Below are 19,318 nucleotides of genomic sequence, written 5' to 3' on the forward strand. Positions count from 1 at the left end.
ATTGTTCAGGAGGCAGACTAATGGTTCCAGAAGTAGATGCCACAGAATTTTCAGCTTAGGCTCAGAAGTGCTCTCTATTACATACTAGATGACACCTTTTTTTTTTTTTTTTTTGCAAAAAAAACCAAAAATTGACAGATGAACATATAAATGTATACAAATCTGTTCAGTAACTTGGACTTTTATTGGTCAATATAAGACCTAAAATGGACGCTATTTGAAATGTAATCAACTTAAAAAAAGAAAAATAATTTTCAAGCACTCTCTGCTTCTGAGGCTTACCTGCTGATTTTTGTCACTTTACAGTCAAAATTTCCTGCTTTTAAATTAATTTTCTCCTTTTTTGTGTTATGGAGATCCACCATATAAACCAGTGGAAACTGATCTCTTTATTTTTGGGGGTGGGATGAAACTAACTATACAAAGTGCAAAATGTACGAAATGAACTAGAAAAGAGAGAGCTCATTCTCTAGTTCCTCTGTTATAGGAATCTTTGGTATTACTTGTGACAGTGGCTATAAATTTTCTGAGCATGGAATCTCTCTCCATACAACTCTTTTCCTAAAATAAAATCTAATTGTGTGCCCTTGTAAAGTGAGATTTTGCTCTAACGATGACACCTCTCTCCCTACTCAACAGATCAGTTCCCTGTGGGTTTTCTCTAGATTAGGGAGAAATTGTTGTCGTCCTCTTTTTCCTAATCTAGATAAACATTGTGTTCAAGCTGTCATCTTACTCAAGTGACAAAATCAGGGATTTGCTTTGTTCTGCTCTCAGTGCAGAGCAAATACACTTGAGAACCTGAGTTGGAGAGTGCAGAGGGAGAATATTACCAGCATCAGCAGAACTGCTTACTAAATTCTAGTCAGTTATACTTGTGTAAAGCCATTAAAGAGAATGTGGTTGCAAAAGTGTCACTGAAAGAGTAATTTGGCTTGCAGGATTTTTAGTAGATGTGGTGATGATATGCAAAGGAGATACCTAGCTTAATTCTCAGACTTCATTGGACTGTTAGTCTCCCCCTACCTGAACCCCATGTGGGGAGACTAATATGACCAAGGTCCCAGGATTCAAGAACAGCTTTTGCCAACCCCAGGCCTTTCTGGTCATTGACACCCACCCCAAGTGCCTGTACTGCCTTGAGGTAGCTCAAAGTGCACTGTTAGTTGATCTTTCCCAAGCCAAACCTGTCAAGCTTATGAGAGGGTTCTGAAATTCCTGATAGATCATGTTCTGAGGCCTTCAGTCTGCTGCTGGCCTGTCAAACCCCACTGTACATTGGGCAGAACCACTGAGAAGTTCCCTTTGGAGCACAGTGATCGCTGGCTCCGTGGCCGATAGGGGAAGAACCAAGGACTCCAAATGAGGGCATGAGGAGGATGGGAAACACTCTCACAAGAAGCAAGAAAAAAATCCCCCTCCAGGTCCTCATCCAAGAAGAGAATCTCATTTCTGATACCTTCCAAGCTGTGTGAGACTCTGCATCCTGATATAGGAATATCAAGTTCAGAGCATGGTATTGGTGTCTTGGCTCCAAAGAGCAAGAGTGCCCAGAAACTGGTGTTAATGCAGGAGTGAAATTGTCCCTGGTACCAGTGAAAGAAATGGAAGCAGATTCCATGTGCAATTTTCATGCCATTACACCATTGTGAGTTGTTGGTACCAAAGACAGTGACAAGTTCAACACTGCTGTGCTGCAAAAAGGAGTCCATTCTGCCTGTGTGCGTTTGGAGATGGATGCACTGCCCTGAGGACATTACTGTCTTCTCAGACCCAAAGTCCTCAAGCCTGTTAAAACCAGTCCTGACTAAGGATATTCCCTGGACCTGGACCGATAGCATGGGGGAAGGTACAAGAAAGGAAAGAGTCGTTTACCTATTCATTCTATCAGCTGGAACATAACAAGGTTCCTGGTACTGACTGCACCACCCATGGTGTCTGAAGCTGCCGCCTCTAACAAGTCAGGAGTTAGCAGGAGATGTCTTTTCCCATCGAGAAAAGAGAGTCTCTTGGGCGCTGGCCCGATCTCATAGAGATTATCCACCTTCAGACCAATTGTACTGTACTCCATGGGGACCACCTCAGTTTCATTCTAACTGCCTGCACGGGCATTATTTGGGCCCTACATATGCAATATTCTGAGTCTGCAGTCCCATCAAGAACCCAGATAACCCTCACCTTAGAGAACTTTCTGAACCTCCTCAGGAGCTAATGGAGGAGGAAGAAGAACCAGATCCGATGGGGTTATCTCCAGACAGGGTGGTTGCACCAGCCCCACCTTCACTTCCTGATGACTAAAGGCAGTTTCAAGACCTGTTAAGGAGAATTGCGAGTACACTCTAGATTCCTCTCAAGGAAGTGCAGGATTTTCCTCAAAGTGCTGGATTTAGCAAGGTGGTATGTCCCATTAATGAGGCAGTCTTGGTGGTTCCAAGATGATCTAGCACAGCTGCTCAGAAAAGAACAGAAAATGTTCCATTGTACCAGCTAATGAAGCAGAATTTATATTCACTTATCCTGCTCCAAGTTCATTAGTAATTCAGGCTGCAGCTGAAAATGACTGACAACATCAGACCAGATCTGCTCCTTCCCATGAGGAAGCTTAGACCTTTTCTGGAGAAAGTTTGCTGTGAGGAACTCCCAGGTGGTTGAAGTAAAACCTATTGCTAATGTCAAAGTATGATTTTATTAGTTATATACTAAGTTTGTGGGTTCACTGACGAACTCCCGCAGGAGGAAAGATTGTGGTTCACAGTGTTCATCAAGGAGGGCAAATTGCTCATAAGGGAGTCTCTCCAGGTCTCTTCTGCTTTGGATACAGCCTTCTGCTCGATGGTGATGATAGTCATGCATTGGGAGTTGAGTCTTCAATCCTCTCGATTTCCCTAAGTCCAATCCATAGTGAAGGATCTGCCCTTTTGAGGAAAACAGTTTGTTCAATGAAAAGACAGATGTGTCAGAACATTGACTAAAGGACTAAAGGGCAACCCTCTGCTCTCTTGGTATCTGCACTCCAGCCCCATGAAGCAAACACCACAGATTGAACCATACAAGCACTTACCAGCCCTTCAATTCCTTTTTCATCAAAGACGTTACGAGCCACCCAAGAAGCAACATAGGGTGCAGCATAGAAAAAATATCTCCCCTTTGCTCTCTTTCACACTCCAGCCTCACACTAGAAAACACTTCTGACAGGAGCTTCAGGAGCTATGGCTCAATCCCTGTAACCCACCCAAAAAGCTCTTTTCCTTTTCGGGGACCCCTGATACTTAGTCAAGAGAATGCTTAGTCAAGAAATAGACTCTGTTCCATTTGGGAGTGAAGGAACCGATACTTGCTCAGCACAGAAGAAAGGGATGTTACTTGAAATACTTCCTCATTCCCAAAAAGAAAGGAGAATGGAGACCAAACTTGGATTTCAGACAGCTGAGCATTTTCATCCTGTGATTAAAGAGGACACAGTGACCACTGTGCACTTTAATTTCCTCATTGAACAAGGGTGATTGGTTTGCAGCTCTCAATTTGAAGGATGCTACTTCTACATAGACACCTATCCTGCACACACAAGATTCTGGAGATTCACTGTAGGTCAGGACCACTATCAATCCAGAGTGCTCCTGTTCAGTCCTTTGGTTGACAAACACTCTATCTTAACCCATCCTGTGACAGGTACATTGTTAGAACCTTTCCCCTGATACTGAAACCTACCCCAACTTGAGACCTCAATCTACTCCTATCAGCATTAATGAAGATACCATTTGAACCCTTAGACATATGTTCCTTAGCTCACTTATTGATTTGTGGTGGCTATCACTTTAGCCACAAGGGCTCCCAGCCCACCTACTCTTCTAGCTGATCTGTTTTATACAGCTTTCCATAGGGACAGTGTGTCTCTGAGATTACACCCGAAATTCATCCTTCATTTACCTGTCTTCTTCCCAAAGCTGTATGCCACCAGTGAGGATAGGAAGTTTTGCTCTCTGGATGTCAGTTGAATGTTGACATTCTACCTGCAAAGGACTCAGTCCTTTAGGAAATCCTCTAGATTATTTGTATCCTTTGCAGAATGTGAAGCTATCTCATCCCAGAGACTGTCCGATTTGAATTTCAGGTTGCATGTTGCTCTGTTAACTCATAACAGCAATTCCTCCCCTGAGGGCCCACTCACCTAAAGCTCAGGCTGCATCAGTAGCCTCAGTTTGAGAAATCCCTCTCCTGAAAATCTGTAAAGCAGCAACATGGGGCTGTATTCACAAAATGTCATGCATCCAGTGCAAGCTTCTACAGCTAACGCATCATTTGGCAGAGCAGTCCTCCATTCAGTGTACAGCGTGGGTCCTTTTACCCTGCTACTCAATGAATACTACTTGTTGACTCACCCACAGTGGAATATAGATCAGGACTATCACTCGAAGATGAAAGGTTACATACCTTAGAGTAACTGGAGTTCTTTAAGGTGTGGTCCCTATCTGTATTCCGCTACCCACCCGTCTTACCCTGTTCTTTGGTGCCATATCCTAGGGTTATTTTGTGGTCAAAAAGTACTGAAGAGGCAGTTGGTCTGTGCTTCCTCCACCATGGCCTTCCTCCACCAGAGCATGAGGAGGAGAGGGGTCCAGGCATGGATTAATGTATGCTGGTCTCAAGAGCATATGTACTGGCGGTGGATTAGAGGATAGGGACCACACATCTCGAAGTCCAGTTACTGTCACATAAATAACCTTTCTTTTTGAATTCCCTATTGTTGGGCTGATTCCTCTGTGCCCCCCAGTTTGGGGACCATTGTTCTAATCCAATTGAAAATTACTGGTGTTAGTGCTCTCTTACATTTTTTAACCTTATTATTTATCCATTCAAACACTTTTCATGCCTACTCTTCTGGTAAAGACTGATATCTGAAGCTCGCTTTTCTTCCCCACTTAAAAATGAGATATTGGCACTTGTTTAGTCTAGCAAATCCCTAAAATTAGAAAGCACATCTGTCACATTGAGGCTACAATGAATTTTTATTTTTTACCCTAATTTTGCAGTTTGAGAGGGAAATTTTGTTTTGAACACTAGACAGAATATATTCGATTTTTTGTTTAGTTAATCTTCAAGAATTAAGTTTTGTTTTCTTTTTCTAACCAGGCTGCCTTTGTCCGAGATGTATTGTTGCCAGGAGAATGGGATGTCTGTGTAACATCATATGAAATGCTTATTAAAGAGAAATCTGTGTTCAAAAAATTTAACTGGAGATATCTAGTTATAGATGAAGCCCACAGGATCAAAAATGAAAAATCAAAGGTAATTTAGAATTTACTCACAGTAGACAATTGCATGGATTACAACATCTTTACAATAATACAGTCGTGATAATTGTCTTGATTTCTTTCAGTTGTCAGAAATTGTGAGGGAATTCAAGACGACAAATCGGCTACTGTTAACTGGAACTCCACTTCAGAACAATTTGCATGAACTCTGGGCACTTCTCAACTTTCTTTTGCCAGATGTCTTTAACTCAGCTGATGTAATGTTTTTTTATTTTAATTTAACTGAGTTCATTTAATTTTTAATAATCTACTGACTTGGGAGAAATACAAATAACTTTAATAGACCTGGTTAATTATGTTGTGACTGACAGTCCGTTCATTTGTGGTGGTTGAAAGGTGTAGTACAGACACTCCCCGACTTGCGCAATTGTTCTGTTCCGGAAACCCTTGCATAACCCGAATTTTACGTACGTCAGAAACATGTAATTGGTTTTTTTATGCTTGCACAATATAACATTTTCTGTTCTAAATCAATCTTCTTTCACTTACGAACTCGTCCTGCATTCTTGCTATCACTTGATCGCTTTCTAGGCATGATTTGAATGAAATAATCGGGTGAAATAACAAAAATACAGTATCACCAAAATAACACGAGACTGAGAGGTTCTGAGAGCGCAAAGCCTTCCCTTGTAGAGATGCTACTGTTGTATTCCTTCATATGCAATGCATTATTTTCCACAACTCGAAAATTTTATTTATGCCTTTTGGAACTTTTTGTGTAAGGTCGAATTTGCATAAGTCAGGTCTTGCGTAACCTGGGGAGCATCTGTATGTAGATTATTTTATCCAGTATATTGTCCACTGTAAGTTGTTTTAAACATTCTTGTCCATTTAGCACACACAATGGGTGTTTCAGTCACTGTGATTTGATATTAAATTTCATGCTGGTGATTTTTAAAGAAGGATTATGTACTGTAGTATCTTAAATGACTAACTTTATTATCAGATCAAATTTTAAGAATCATTTTGTTTTGTCTTCACATCTTGAAATTTAGTTAGCAAGGTTTTGATTCCAGACGAGTTGGGAAAGCCAATGCAGTTGTGTAGTGCACTCACTATCAGGCTTGAGTGCCTTGTGCCCACCTCTGATGGTGCTGCAAAGGCAGTGCATTTAAGTCCAGATTCAGTAAGGTTGTTTTGCTTAAGGTTATGTGCTTATGCTTAAGCTTAGTTATGTGCTTATGCTTAAGTACCGTGCTGAATTGGGGTTTTAGCCCCTCTGGGAGAAGAAGCTTTGCAATGTATTCGGGTAGCAGGCATAGCTCCCCACCTTTTCCATCCATCAAATGCTCAGTGGCATCCAGCCCAGAGCTGGTAGTGATATTCTTACTATAGAAGATCTGCCTGTGGTGGCTCTCTTCAGCAGAAAAGAGCGGGTACATTAAATGTTCTGAGTGTACCGAGATCTTCCATAATGACCATAAGAAGAAATGACCTTCTTATTGGAGCAAACTAGAAACAACACTTTGATTCCAAAAGCAGCTTGCCTGACTGTTTGCTTTCTGTATTTTTCTCTTATTTGTCTTTGAACAAACTGTCTGCCTCCTATATCAGCTTCTGTTGTGAAGTCGTCGTCCTGTTTTTTTGGACAGGACATGGAAATGAGTGTAGTGTCACAAAATCAGCATTGTAACTTAAGGGTGATTTATACAGTTTTTGTACTGCTATAACCATATCTGGCTAGATGCTGACATAGTTAAAGCCGTACAACCTTTTAGGGATGATTCAGTCGTACCTAGTATAAATGTGCTTCTATTAGTAAGCTGATTACATATCAATATACTTACATTATGAAATTTAAATTGAATTTGTAATGGTCATGTGGTGAGCTACTTTCTTTATTATTGCAGTAGATTAACTTTCTTGGTGTAATAAAGTGATTTCTGTATTTAAAACACTTTATTAATATAGGACTTCGATTCATGGTTTGATACAAATAACTGTCTTGGAGATCAAAAGCTGGTGGAACGTCTCCACATGGTAAGTTTTTTGTATTTGTTTTGTATGTGTCACGTTGAGAGTTGAATGAGTATTAACCAGTCCTGTTGTTCCAAAGATTTTTCTGATGTCTTTGCTCATAGAACATTAAAGAAAATACCCGTATTCCAAACAGTATACTATACTTTCAGACTATTTTGCAGAATAATTGCATCCTGACTTCAGTGATGCAAAGACTGTATATAATTCTTAAATAGGCTTGGCTGAATAGCTTTAAGCCCAGATCTTAGGTTTTGAAAAAGGTATGCAAATTCCAATATAAACAGGTATTGTGTGTGTGTTCAACCTCACCTCCCCCATGTTAAAAATATTAAGGTTGCAAAATCAAGTATTCATATTAGGAAATACTTGAATTAAGGTTGTCTGTACAACCTTAATTTAGTTCCCTTGTGCATATGCATTGTGATACAGTCTTTAGAAGATCACATACTGTTTTTTTCCCATGGGACCCCTGCCTCATTCTGTGTACAGGATGGATGGTGCTAATTTGAGCAGCTATTTAATAGTTTGCCGCCTTGTCACTGCTCAGATATGTGACCCCATGCCTTATTTATTGAACAGTCGTAAATCCCTGTTCTGAAGACAGAATGTATTTATTTCCTCTGGCTTTTGTATGGCACTTTTCTCTATAGTATATGAATGCTTCATAAATATTGGTAGAAGTATTTTCACAATATCCCTGTGAGATGAGGGAGTATTAGCCACATTTTGCAGATGAGGAACTAAGGCACAGAGAGATTAAAGTCAAGTGTCTGGTAATTCTGGGTGTACAATTTGAGATCCCTATGATTCTGAAAAATCAGGTCCTTAACATTTTATATGTTCAAAGCACAACTCCCATATTCTTACTCCATATTCTTATGATCCTGTTCTCCTCTGTAGGCCTGGCTCTCTGTTCTTACTAACTTTCCCATGGTGCATCAGTCTCCCCTTTTGATGAGAGTAGGCGATGCATTATGATGTCCCAAGACTGCAGTGCAGCATGGGACATGACATCCAGCTAGGGAGCTCAGCCTTTAGAGGAGAATGGAGACATTAGACAACCAAACTATAGGTAGTATGAGGCACTATGGGGGCATATCTGAACTGAAGTATTTTATTTTTGGGAAGCAAGCAATTTTCTGTGGAAAACAGACACTTGTGAAACATTTTATTTAATTGGAAATTCAATTTTCTGTCACACAAATTTTGACACACAATTTTGACACACAAAATTTCACCCATTTTGAATTGTAATGTAAGTGCACGAGAAAACAAAATATGAAACTGACCATTAAGAAACTGAAACTGATGGATCTAAATCTTTTTCCAACTTGAATCGTATACATTGAAAGTACCAGAAACACTAAAATTTGAAGAAAATTCAGAAGCGTAGGGTGCTCCTACTCATCTTGTCTGGCACAGATAACTCCTACCACTCAGTGGGAGTGGTGGTGGGCAAAGCAAAATTATTGTGAGATCATCTCTTAGAGTTATGACTTGATGACCATGCTCATTTCTGCCTGTCTCCAGGAGCTTTTCATATCGGTGATGCCACTTTGATTTTTGGGGCATCCTCATGCAGCTTGGTTATCTGTAACTGCTTGCCATGCTTAATAGCAAAAACAGGTGGGGCATTTGGATCATAGCAATACTGGTACTAGCCATGCTAGTACTTCTTCCTTTACCCCCTTTGTCTCTTCAAGATGGTCTGGTTTGAATCCTTCAGAGGAAACTCAAATGTGTTCCTCTGGAAGATAGCTGTGTATGTGTTAATCATTTTTCCAGAGGACTCGGTTATGGTCTGGAGTTTGAAACTCTAGGAGGAACAATGAAACATGGCTTATACCAGTGGATTCGTTTTCAGAAATATATTCAGTGAATCTTCTCTATTTTATTGATAGCTCTTGCTTGTCTAGGAAATTAGAAACATGAAAGATTTTAATTTCTTGCTTTATTTGAAACTCAGCCTAAACATTTAATCTTCTCCAGGTGCTAAGGCCATTCCTCCTCCGCCGTATTAAAGCTGATGTAGAAAAGAGTTTGCCTCCAAAGAAGGAAGTTAAAATTTATGTGGGTCTAAGCAAAATGCAAAGAGAATGGTAAGTAATTCAGGCACTTGTCTGTACTACTGTTAAAGCTGACTAGAAATCTGCTGCTTACAACTGAACTAATTAAACTACAACTTCAGCAGAAAAATGCTGTTATTGTGCAGAACCTGATTTAATTGCTTATGATGCAACCAGCTGGGAGGAATTCAATATAGGTTTCCTTGTGATAGCTTTACCTAATGGCTAAGTTGCTGTTTATGCAATCATCAGTGAGCTTTTCTTATGGAATGGGGGAGGGTCTGCTTTTCAGTTCTTGCTTATAACTTGTACAATAAAAGCGGGCCTTTACATAATTGAAGTATCACTTTCAATTTAGGTATACACGAATCTTAATGAAGGATATAGATATATTGAACTCTGCTGGGAAGCTGGACAAAATGAGACTGTTGAACATCCTGATGCAATTGCGAAAATGTTGCAATCATCCTTACCTCTTTGATGGAGCAGAACCTGGTCCACCTTACACAACAGATATGCATTTGGTTACCAACAGTGGCAAAATGGTGGTATTGGACAAATTGCTGCCAAAGTTGAAAGAACAAGGTATGACTCATATTTCTTTCCTGATTTGTTTGACTCATTTGTCTGATTGCTTGTGTGATTCACTTGATTTTAACAGATGGAATTTAATCTCTAGATGTATTTTCTCTTTAGATCATAGAGGTTGTTGAGGCTAGGGTGACCTCACAGGTAATTGGGGTTGTTTCAATGACTGTCACGGGCAGTAAGAAGGAACTGAAGGGGAGGGGGGCAGCATGGGGGTCAGGTCGGCAGGACCATAAAGGCAGTGCTTCAAGGGGCTCCACAGCTGACCCAACAGGTGCTGCTAAGGGAAGTAACTTTCCGATGATCGTGCACGCAACACATGTACACCTGATTGGAATTGATGTGAACAAGCACTCAATGAAGAAACTCATTTAATATGGAACTTTTAGAAGAATAGCAGAAATACATATATAATGCTGACCTACAAAAGTCAAATATTGCTATTCAGTATTTTACTCAATGAATATCCATAACATTATAGACATATCGATATTCTTTACAAAGTATTCATCCTTAGTGTGAAAACGATATTGATCCTTTACTGCAAGTTTTATATACAAGGACAACTGAAGAGACAAAGGCACACAGTAAATAAGGATTTCAATAGAAACCACCATTAATTCATCTTTTCATTAAAAAAGTGTAATTAAAATTAAGACACTCCCCCCATACCTTTCTGCAAATACTGGAAAATTAAAATTAAAAAAATGAACTGAGCAATTTGGGATATTAAAGCATTTAACAAATATGATGATTTAAACACTTTTTTTTTAAATAAATCATTTAAGAGGCAAGCACCCAGTTGACTGACTTACCAAGACCAGCATTCAAGAACGTGTTCTACTGCAACACAACTGCAAACTCCCTAGCCTGTTTATGGTGTTCATAAATGGCAAAAAAAAAATTGCCACTATTATTTCTTTCACATTCAGAAAGTCATGACACTTACCCTTTACACTGGATAAGTACCTAAAGGCAACTGTCACATGACAGCTGAAACTGACACAGCATATAGCAACAAGCCTCATAGGCAAAAATGCCAGCACTATAATTTTGATTTGTTAACTCCTATCTCCAGGTCTTGTTCAGAACTATAGTGATGGATGCCATATCTCCCAAGAGATAAAGCTGAAATACAGGCCAATGGGCTACACCTAGGTTTACTTTGTATTGCCTATGGCTGTTCTTTCTTTTTTTAAGGTCTTCCCTTGCACCTAAGTTTTCTACTGTCTCCTCCTTTACTGTGCTTAGGTCTGTCTGTAACAACACTAACTGAATTAGTAAGTTTTACGCTTTGTTCTGAAGGAAGTAATATTTGCAGTGAATCTGATCTCCTGCAGTAATGAATTCCAGAGCCTTTCCCCTTTTGCCAAGAAAGCAGTTTCCTCACTTTTACAGGCTTCTCCTAAGTTGAGTTTCATATGTCCTGAGGAATGTTGCCATTAAGGGAGACTGACATGCTCTGAGGTACCTTGGAACAATTCCATAGAGGGCCCTGAAGGTTAACAACAAGGTTTTGAATATGATCTGCAGGTCCTTTCTACCCAGGATGAGAAAAGAGCCTGACTTCCATCTCAAACAGCTTTTGATGGAGCCCGCTCTCTGTCCTCAACCTGACCCTGAGCGCATTGTCCTGTGCTGAGCAAATCGTTGCACAGCACTCTGGTTTTGGTGCACAATAAGGCACCGTTCTCCAGCACGGCAGACTGTCCGGCACCATTCCTACTTGCCAGTACCACATAAGTGGAAGGAAAGTGACAGAGGCCGCTCACCAAGGTCGAAGTTTCTGAGCCTCTGGGTGCATCAGCAGTGCGTCCTGGGAAGGAGCGCACTGCACCCAAGGGTCAAGAGTCGGCACCGTTGGTTCCCTGGGAGGGACCATTGAGTCTGGCACCCAGTGACTCCCCAGACAGGCAGTGCCAGGTGGAGGAATTGGAGTTACCCTCCATCCCAGACACTTTGGAAGCTGAAATGGAGTTGATAGAACTGATGGCACCCACAACCCCTGGTGGTCAGGGACAAGTCCCCCTGTACCTCCATGCCCAGCGCCATCTAGAGGGAAGCCAGCTATGATGCAGCGTTCTCCTCGGCATCGCTCCTGCTCGCCATCACCCAGGCCATCTCGGGACCCCTTATACTCCTCCCCAGCACCACTCAGGCAATCCAGATCAGTGGCACCGATCGCCAGCAGTGTTAGAAAGGCAGTGATCTCTGGTGCCCAGCTCTCGGCATCGATCCCCAATGTGGGGACATCGGCACCAATCCCCTGTGCAATGCTGGTCAGTGCTGCCATGGTTGTCCAGATCAGGGTTGTCGGACTTAGATGTGGAATCATTCTACTCCCACCACAGTGGGTGCTGTTCCCACAGACATAGGAGCAAGGCACCTGTAGCTTGGCCTCTGCACTGGCAGCCTCAGCCACAAGGACCCTTTTGGACTCCCTGGGCTTATTATCAGGCCCAGGGTTTGTTCTCCAGGGGCTTTTGTTTGGTTGTCTCCAATACTAGAGCACCCCAACCACCTAGGGATCGCCCAGCCCCTAAGGGATCAGAGACATCTACTTCCTATGAGCAGGCGGCCCAGGCCATCACAGAGGTTGCCACTGCAACAACACTGATTGCGACCCAGACTTCCGTTGCCGCAATGAGTGTCAGCCCACAGGGCCCAGATATCGAACAGGAGGAGGCCAGAGAGTTTAAGATGACCCTATGCCACCCCTAGTGTCTCATGATGAGGTAATGGCAGGGGCCTCCGCTTCTGGACCTCCACCAATAGACCATAGGGCACACCAGCACCTCCTGCACAGGATCGCCTGCAACATGGGGTTGCAGGCGGAGGAGGTTATTGAATCTGAGGACCCTACGGTTGATATCCTAACACTGGAGGGCCCCTGACCCTGATTAAAACTGTACAGAGCAATGTAAAAACGCTCTGGCAGACCCCAGCATCCATTCTCTTCCCCCTCCTCCTCCCCTCCCTCCCCCGGCAAGAGGCGTCGAATGCAAGTACTTTGTCCTGTCCAAGGGATATGAGTGCTTGTTTTCTCATCCGCAGCCATGTTCCCTAGAGGTCACTGCGGTTAATGAGAGCGACAAGGGCCGACTCCTAGTCAAAGGAGTCAAAAGGGTTAGAATTATTCGGTAGGAAGGCCTATTCAACTAACTGGGGGCCTGCAGCTGAGGATAGCTAGTCAATAAGCTATCCTTAGCAGGCATAATTCAGAGCCTCATGCAGTACCTGACCACTACGGAGTGGGGTTGCCTGGCCCTTCTTGGCCACATGGCAGCCTGCACTTATGTGTCAGGCATGCCAGATACAGGCCACTCCAAGCATGGCTCACTTCTGCATATCACCTGTGGTGTGACAGGCTGGACTCAATACTTACATTGTCACAAGTACTCCAGTCCCTCCAATGGTGGCTCGACCTCCATGCAGCGTGTGAGGGAGTTCCTTTCAACAGCCCACCTTGACCCTAATAATGGACACATCATCGTTGGGTTGGGGGGCACACCCAGGCGACTGCCAGACGCAGGGGCTGTGGTTGCAAAACGAGCGCTCTCCACATCAGTATGAGGGAACTCAGAGCAGTGCGATTGGCATGCCAAGCGTTCCAGTTCATACTGCAAGGCCAGTGCGTGGCAGTGATGACAGATAACACCACTGCCATGTTTTACATAAACAAGCAGAGGGGGAATGTGTTCCTCTCCCCTATGTCAAGAAGCCCTTCGTCTTTGGGAGTTCTGCGTAGCCCACTCCATGCTCCTGGAGGCGTCCTATCTTCCAGGAGTGCAGAACGAACTAGCGCACCACCTCAGCAGCTCGTTCTGCAATCACGAGTGGTCCATCCGACCGGATATCATACACTCCATCTTCCAAAGGTGGGGATTTCCCCAAGTCAACCTGTTTGCCACCAGGAACAACAGGAAATGCCCGATAATCTGCTCCTTTCAGGACCGCAGCTTGGGCTCCCTCTTGGACACATTCCTACTACCCTGGGAAGACCACTTCATGTATGCCTTCCTGTTCTTCTTGTGCACAGGGTACTACTTAAGATCTGCAGAGACGGAGTGAAGGTAATCCTCCTCGCTCCAGTGTGGCCCCATCAGCACTGGTACACTATGCTTTTGGAGCCGTCAGTGGACGATCCAATAGCTCTAACACTCTGCCCCGAACTAATCACACAAGACTATGGTCACTTTCACCACCCAGACCTTCAGTCCCTCCATCTCATGGACTGAAAGCTCAAGTCCTGTCAGGAATGTCCTTCTCGGTAGCAGGAAACCATCCACCGTGGTCACCTATCTAGCCAAGTGGAAAAGGTTCCCATGCTGGTGTGAGGAGCATCGTATATCTCCCTTACAGGCATTAGTTCCGTTCATCCTAAAGTACCTCCTACACCTGAAACAATAAGGCTTTGCACTGTCCTCTATTAAAGTACATCTCGCGGCCATCTCAGCCTTCCACCCAGGAGTGTCTGGCTGTTCCGTATTTGCCAATTCCATGGTGGGGCGTTTCTTTAAGGGGCTGGAAAAGTTATACCCACGTTCGTCAGCCAGTACCTGTGTGGGACCTTAACCTGGTACCCTGGTATTCCTGGGTGTCTGGCTGGTGAGTCTTGCTCACGTGTTCAGGGTTTAGATTGCCATATTTGGGGTTGGGAAGGAATTTTCCTCCAGGACAGATTAGCAGAGGCGCTGGGGGTTTTTGCCTTCCTCTGCAGCGTGGGGCATGGGTCACTTGCTGGAGGATTCTCTGCACTTTGAAGTCTTTAAACCAGAAGTTGAGGACTTCATTAGCTCAGACATAGGTCAGGGGTTTATTACAGGAGTGGGTGGGTGAGAATCTGTGGCCTGCATTGTGTAGGAGTTCAGACTAGAAGATCATAATGATCCCTTCTGACTTATCCAGGCTCATATTCATTCTCTCGCCCCCCCCAGCCCCCCTTAGTGATTGGCCACTTACTCTTTGCTCTGTCTTGGAAGGTGGCCTTACTGGTCGTTATCACATCAGCTAGGAGGGTCTATGAGCTGAAGGCACTACCTTCTGATCTATCTTACACGGTCTTCAAGGTGCAACTCGGGCCTCACCCAGCTTTCTTCTTTGAGTGCTGTCCCCGTGGGTGCTCCACTCTAGGTGACAGTGCGTCCCGGTGCTGTTGATCGGAGATTTTCGGTAGCAGTGCCTGGTTGGGGCACACGCACCCAGATGGTATCTCCTGTCTAGTTGGAATCTTCCTGAGTGCGTGCGCCCCACACCCTCCTCAGTTCCTTCTCAACCGTCCTTGGCTGAAGACGGGACTCAGGGCAGTGCTACTTTCTTTTCCCTGATCTCTGTAGGAAACAGTAACAAAGAACATAGAAATAATTATTAATTACTTCCCAGTTGTTTCCCTTCCTTTAGTATAGTTACACAGTTAGTTACTTTGTTTAAAAAACAAAAAAACCCTCAGGCTTGTCTCCCATTGAGACTCTTCTCTAACTCATAATGCCAGGACCTTCAGGTTTCAAAAGATGCATCTCCTGTCAGGACTCCATGCCACGCTCAGATGGCCACTCGCATTGTGTGAAGTGCCTCGCGGACACCCACCTCCCCGCGAAGTGCCTCCATTGTGCGAGCCTCAAGTCAAGAGCTCGTCGTGACAGGGATCTGCGCCTCAAGATCATCATGATGGAAAAATCCCTGCAGCCGCTGTCGGAGACGGGAAAGGTAGAACCCGCTCCCACACGCTCCCCAGCCAGACTGGAACCAGTGGGGAGCGTTGCTTCACCCTCCCTGGAGCGGAGGCAAGAAGCTCAGCAGTCTCACAAACGAGACGCTAACAAGGGTAGGGGGTCTCCAGTGAGATCCCTACCCCCTGTGCTGACAGCCCGAAAGACAGCTGTTTCAGCCTCTCCTAATGCCTCAGGAACCGCTCTGACAGAGCTTAGAGGCAGGGACCAGACCTCCCGCGCGGGGAAGGCACCTACTGACTCTGTCCCCTCAGCGCTGCAAACGACTGTGGCGCCGACACCTCACTCCTCTTCGGCACCGAGGAAGGCTACAGCACCGGCACCACGTTCCTCCTCGGCACCGGCTGCAGTGCCGGCTGCACGTTTGGCTCCGACACCCAGAATGGCCGCGGCACTTACAGCCTGGTCAATTTCAGCGCTAAAAGCGGCCGCGGTGCTGCCAGCGCGCTCTGCCTCAGCGACGAAAATAACTGCGGTGCCGACAGCGCGATCAGCCTCGGCACCACGAAGAGCGTCGGCACCCAGCCACTCTTCTGCCCGCGCACCAGCAGCAGACCCCCTGCAGGGCACCTCTAGGCTCAACACAGCAGGACACTCTCTGCCACTCTCTCCTACTAAAGAACCAGAGCAGAGAGCAGGCTTAGATCAGCCTAGAGAGCTGGAGCAACAGCTTCTCACTCAAAGTGACCTTCTAGTGCCACCTGAGCCTCACTCTCCGCTCCTAGACACAGAGGACTCCTTTCTTGACCTGCCACTTTCTCCACATGAACTGGCTTTCATCGACGGTGACCTTGAGCTACAGCTGCAAGCGGAGTTCTCCCTTCCTGCTTCTCCTCCACAAGCACCTTTACCACCTCAGGTTAAGGCTCAAGCCCAGCAGCCTCAGTTTTCCTACATTGCCCCCCCATGGGCGATGCCTGGGTTCTCCTACCCCATGCCTTGGCCTCAGTGGTACCCGTGGCAGAATCCTCCTACCAATCATCTTCCTTCGGTGCTTCAATCTCCTGCTCCATCCACTTCCAGGGTGCCTGAGCCCCCTCCAGAGTCTGGGAGCTATGCACCATATCCTGACTCGCCTAACCCTAGCTCTCCATTAGCCTCAGATGAAGCCATCCTCCCTCCACCTCCACAGTCCGTGGACGACTGCAAACAATTTCAAGAACTTTTCAGGAGAGTTGCAATCAGTCAGGATATCCCCTTAGAAGAGGTTCAGGAGAATCAGCACAAACTCCTCAAAATTCTTCAACCATCTGCACCCTCGAAAATCACGCTCCCTATAAATGAAGCACTCATGGAGCCAGCTGACACCCTCTGGCAAACCCCAGCTTCTCTAGTACCAACTTGTAAGAAGATCGAACGTAAATACTACATTCCTGCAAAGGACGCAGACTTCCTATTTTCTCATCCACCACTGAACTCTCTTGTCATTGATGCAGTTACACAGCGAACTAAACAGTCACAATATCGACCAACCCCACAAGACAAGGACCTTAGACGCCTTGATGTCCTGGGCCACAAGGTTTATACATCCTCTACACTACAGTTCAGGATTGCAAACTATTCTGCTCTCCTCGCCAGCTATGATTTTGATAATTATGATAAGCTTCTCGAATTTGCCTCATACATCCCAGAGGACAGAAGAGCAGACTTCAAATCAATCCTGTCTGAGGGACAACTGCTCTCCAGAATGGCCCTACAAGCGTCCTTAGACACAGCGGACACAGCAGCCCGTACCACTGCAACTGCTGTGGTTATGCGCAGATTCTCATGGCTCTCTGCGTCAGGCATTCCTAAAGAGCTCCAGACCAAAGTGGAGGACCTCCCCTTTGATAAGGACAAACTCTTTTCGAAAAAAAACTGATGAACTCCTCCACACCATGAAAGATTCGAGAGCGACACTGCGCACCCTGGGCATTCACCCATCACTTCCCAGGAGACAACGATACCAACCATACCAAAGACCACACACATATCAGTACTATCGTCCTCAATCCAGACCATATGACGCAACTAGGAATCGTACTAGACCTCCCAAACGCAGACAAAATCAAAATCAAGCCACCACCTTCCGTCCACCAGGCAATAAACAGTTTTGAAGCTTTGGTCGAGGGTCTGCACGACCATCCCTTGATTCCACCACTTACCTGTCCATTTGGCCACCGCCTCCAGTATTTCCAGCGTGCTTGGCAGCGGATTACACAGGACCATTGGGTCCTCGAAATAGTTCGGACCGGTTACTCCATCCCGTTCATATCCTACTCTCCTACCCTTTCCCCTTCTCTGTCCCTCTTCAGGGACCCCTCTCACAAACAGTTACTTCGCACAGAAGTGGCACACCTTCTGCAACTAGGTGCAGTGGAACCTGTGCCACCGCAACATCAAGGGATAGGGTTCTACTCCCATTACTTTCTAACGCAGAAGAAAACCGGGGGATAGAGGCCTATACTAGACCTACGCCGACTGAACAAATTTGTGAGGACACAAAGATTCAAGATGGTCACATTGGGCACAATAATACCTGCATTGGATCAAGGGGACTGGTTCACAGCCCTCGACCTACAAGATGCTTACTTCCATATATCAATACATCCAGCTCACAGACGCTTCCTACGATTCACAATCGGTCAGGATCACTTCCAATACAGAGTCCTCCCTTTTGGACTCTCCACAGCTCCAAGAGTTTTTTCCAAGACCCTAGCCGTGGTTGTGGCTCACCTCCGCAAACACGGGGTCATACTTTTCCCCTACCTGGACGATTGCCTCATCGGGGCGACTCCTATGGCGAGACACTTCAAGCCACGTGCTTCGCCATCTTCATTTTTCACAACCTAGGCCTCCAAATAAACATTCAAAAATCTACCCTGATACCTACGCAACAGATCGAATTCATTGGAGCTCATCTCGACTCAACCCAGAGCAGGGCCTCGCTCCCATACAACAGATTCCTCGCTATCACGCAGCTCATACGTACGCTCTCTATTCGTCCCAGGATGCAAGCAAGAATCTGCCTACAGCTCCTTGGTCACATGGCAGCTACCACCTTCGTGGTTCAACACGCCAGGCTACATATGCGATGCTTCCAGGGCTGGCTCAACTCCAGTTTCAAGCCCAGCAGACATCCGTTAGGGATGCTGCTAACTCCTCCACCTCATGTTATAGCTTCCCTACAATGGTGGACAAGTCCAGAAAACCTCTGCACAGGGGTTTCCTTCCAGCAACGATCCCCAACGCTCATGCTCAGCATGGACACTTCCCTGATTGGTTGGGGAGCGCATCTAGGGGAACACAGGGCACAAGGCCGGTGGTCTGCATCAGAGACACATCTACACATAAATCTCTTAGAGCTCAGAGCAGTGAGGAGAGCATGCCTTCACTTTCTTCCCCTCATAAAGAACAAATACCTGCGAGTCTTAACAGACAACCTAGCATGTATGTATGACATAAACAGACAAAGGGGAGCACGATCACCTTCCCTCTGCATGGAAGCCATTCGACTATGGAATTGGTGCATACGACATCGAATACAGATCATCGCTTCCTATCTACCAGGCAGTCACAACACGACTGCTGACGCACTCAGCAGACACTTCTCGATGGAACACGAATGGGAACTGCACCCCTCAGTATTCCAACAGCTCTTCTC

At 45.1% G+C, this 19,318-nt stretch overlaps 1 protein-coding gene across 1 annotated transcript in view; it reads left to right on the forward strand.

Annotated features, from left to right (window-relative positions):
• Positions 1-19,318, forward strand: part of SMARCA5 (SWI/SNF related, matrix associated, actin dependent regulator of chromatin, subfamily a, member 5) — a 50,504-nt gene that overhangs the window by 13,606 nt on the left and 17,580 nt on the right. Inside the window, exons 7-11 of the mRNA XM_050946261.1 lie at positions 5,131-5,286; positions 5,378-5,509; positions 7,224-7,292; positions 9,282-9,391; positions 9,717-9,943. Of these exons, the coding sequence (XP_050802218.1) occupies positions 5,131-5,286; positions 5,378-5,509; positions 7,224-7,292; positions 9,282-9,391; positions 9,717-9,943 (694 nt within the window). The remainder of the gene's footprint in view (positions 1-5,130; positions 5,287-5,377; positions 5,510-7,223; positions 7,293-9,281; positions 9,392-9,716; positions 9,944-19,318) is intronic.

Source organism: Gopherus flavomarginatus, chromosome 3 (genome assembly GCF_025201925.1).
Source record: "Gopherus flavomarginatus isolate rGopFla2 chromosome 3, rGopFla2.mat.asm, whole genome shotgun sequence".
NCBI classification, from domain to species: Eukaryota; Metazoa; Chordata; order Testudines; family Testudinidae; genus Gopherus; species Gopherus flavomarginatus.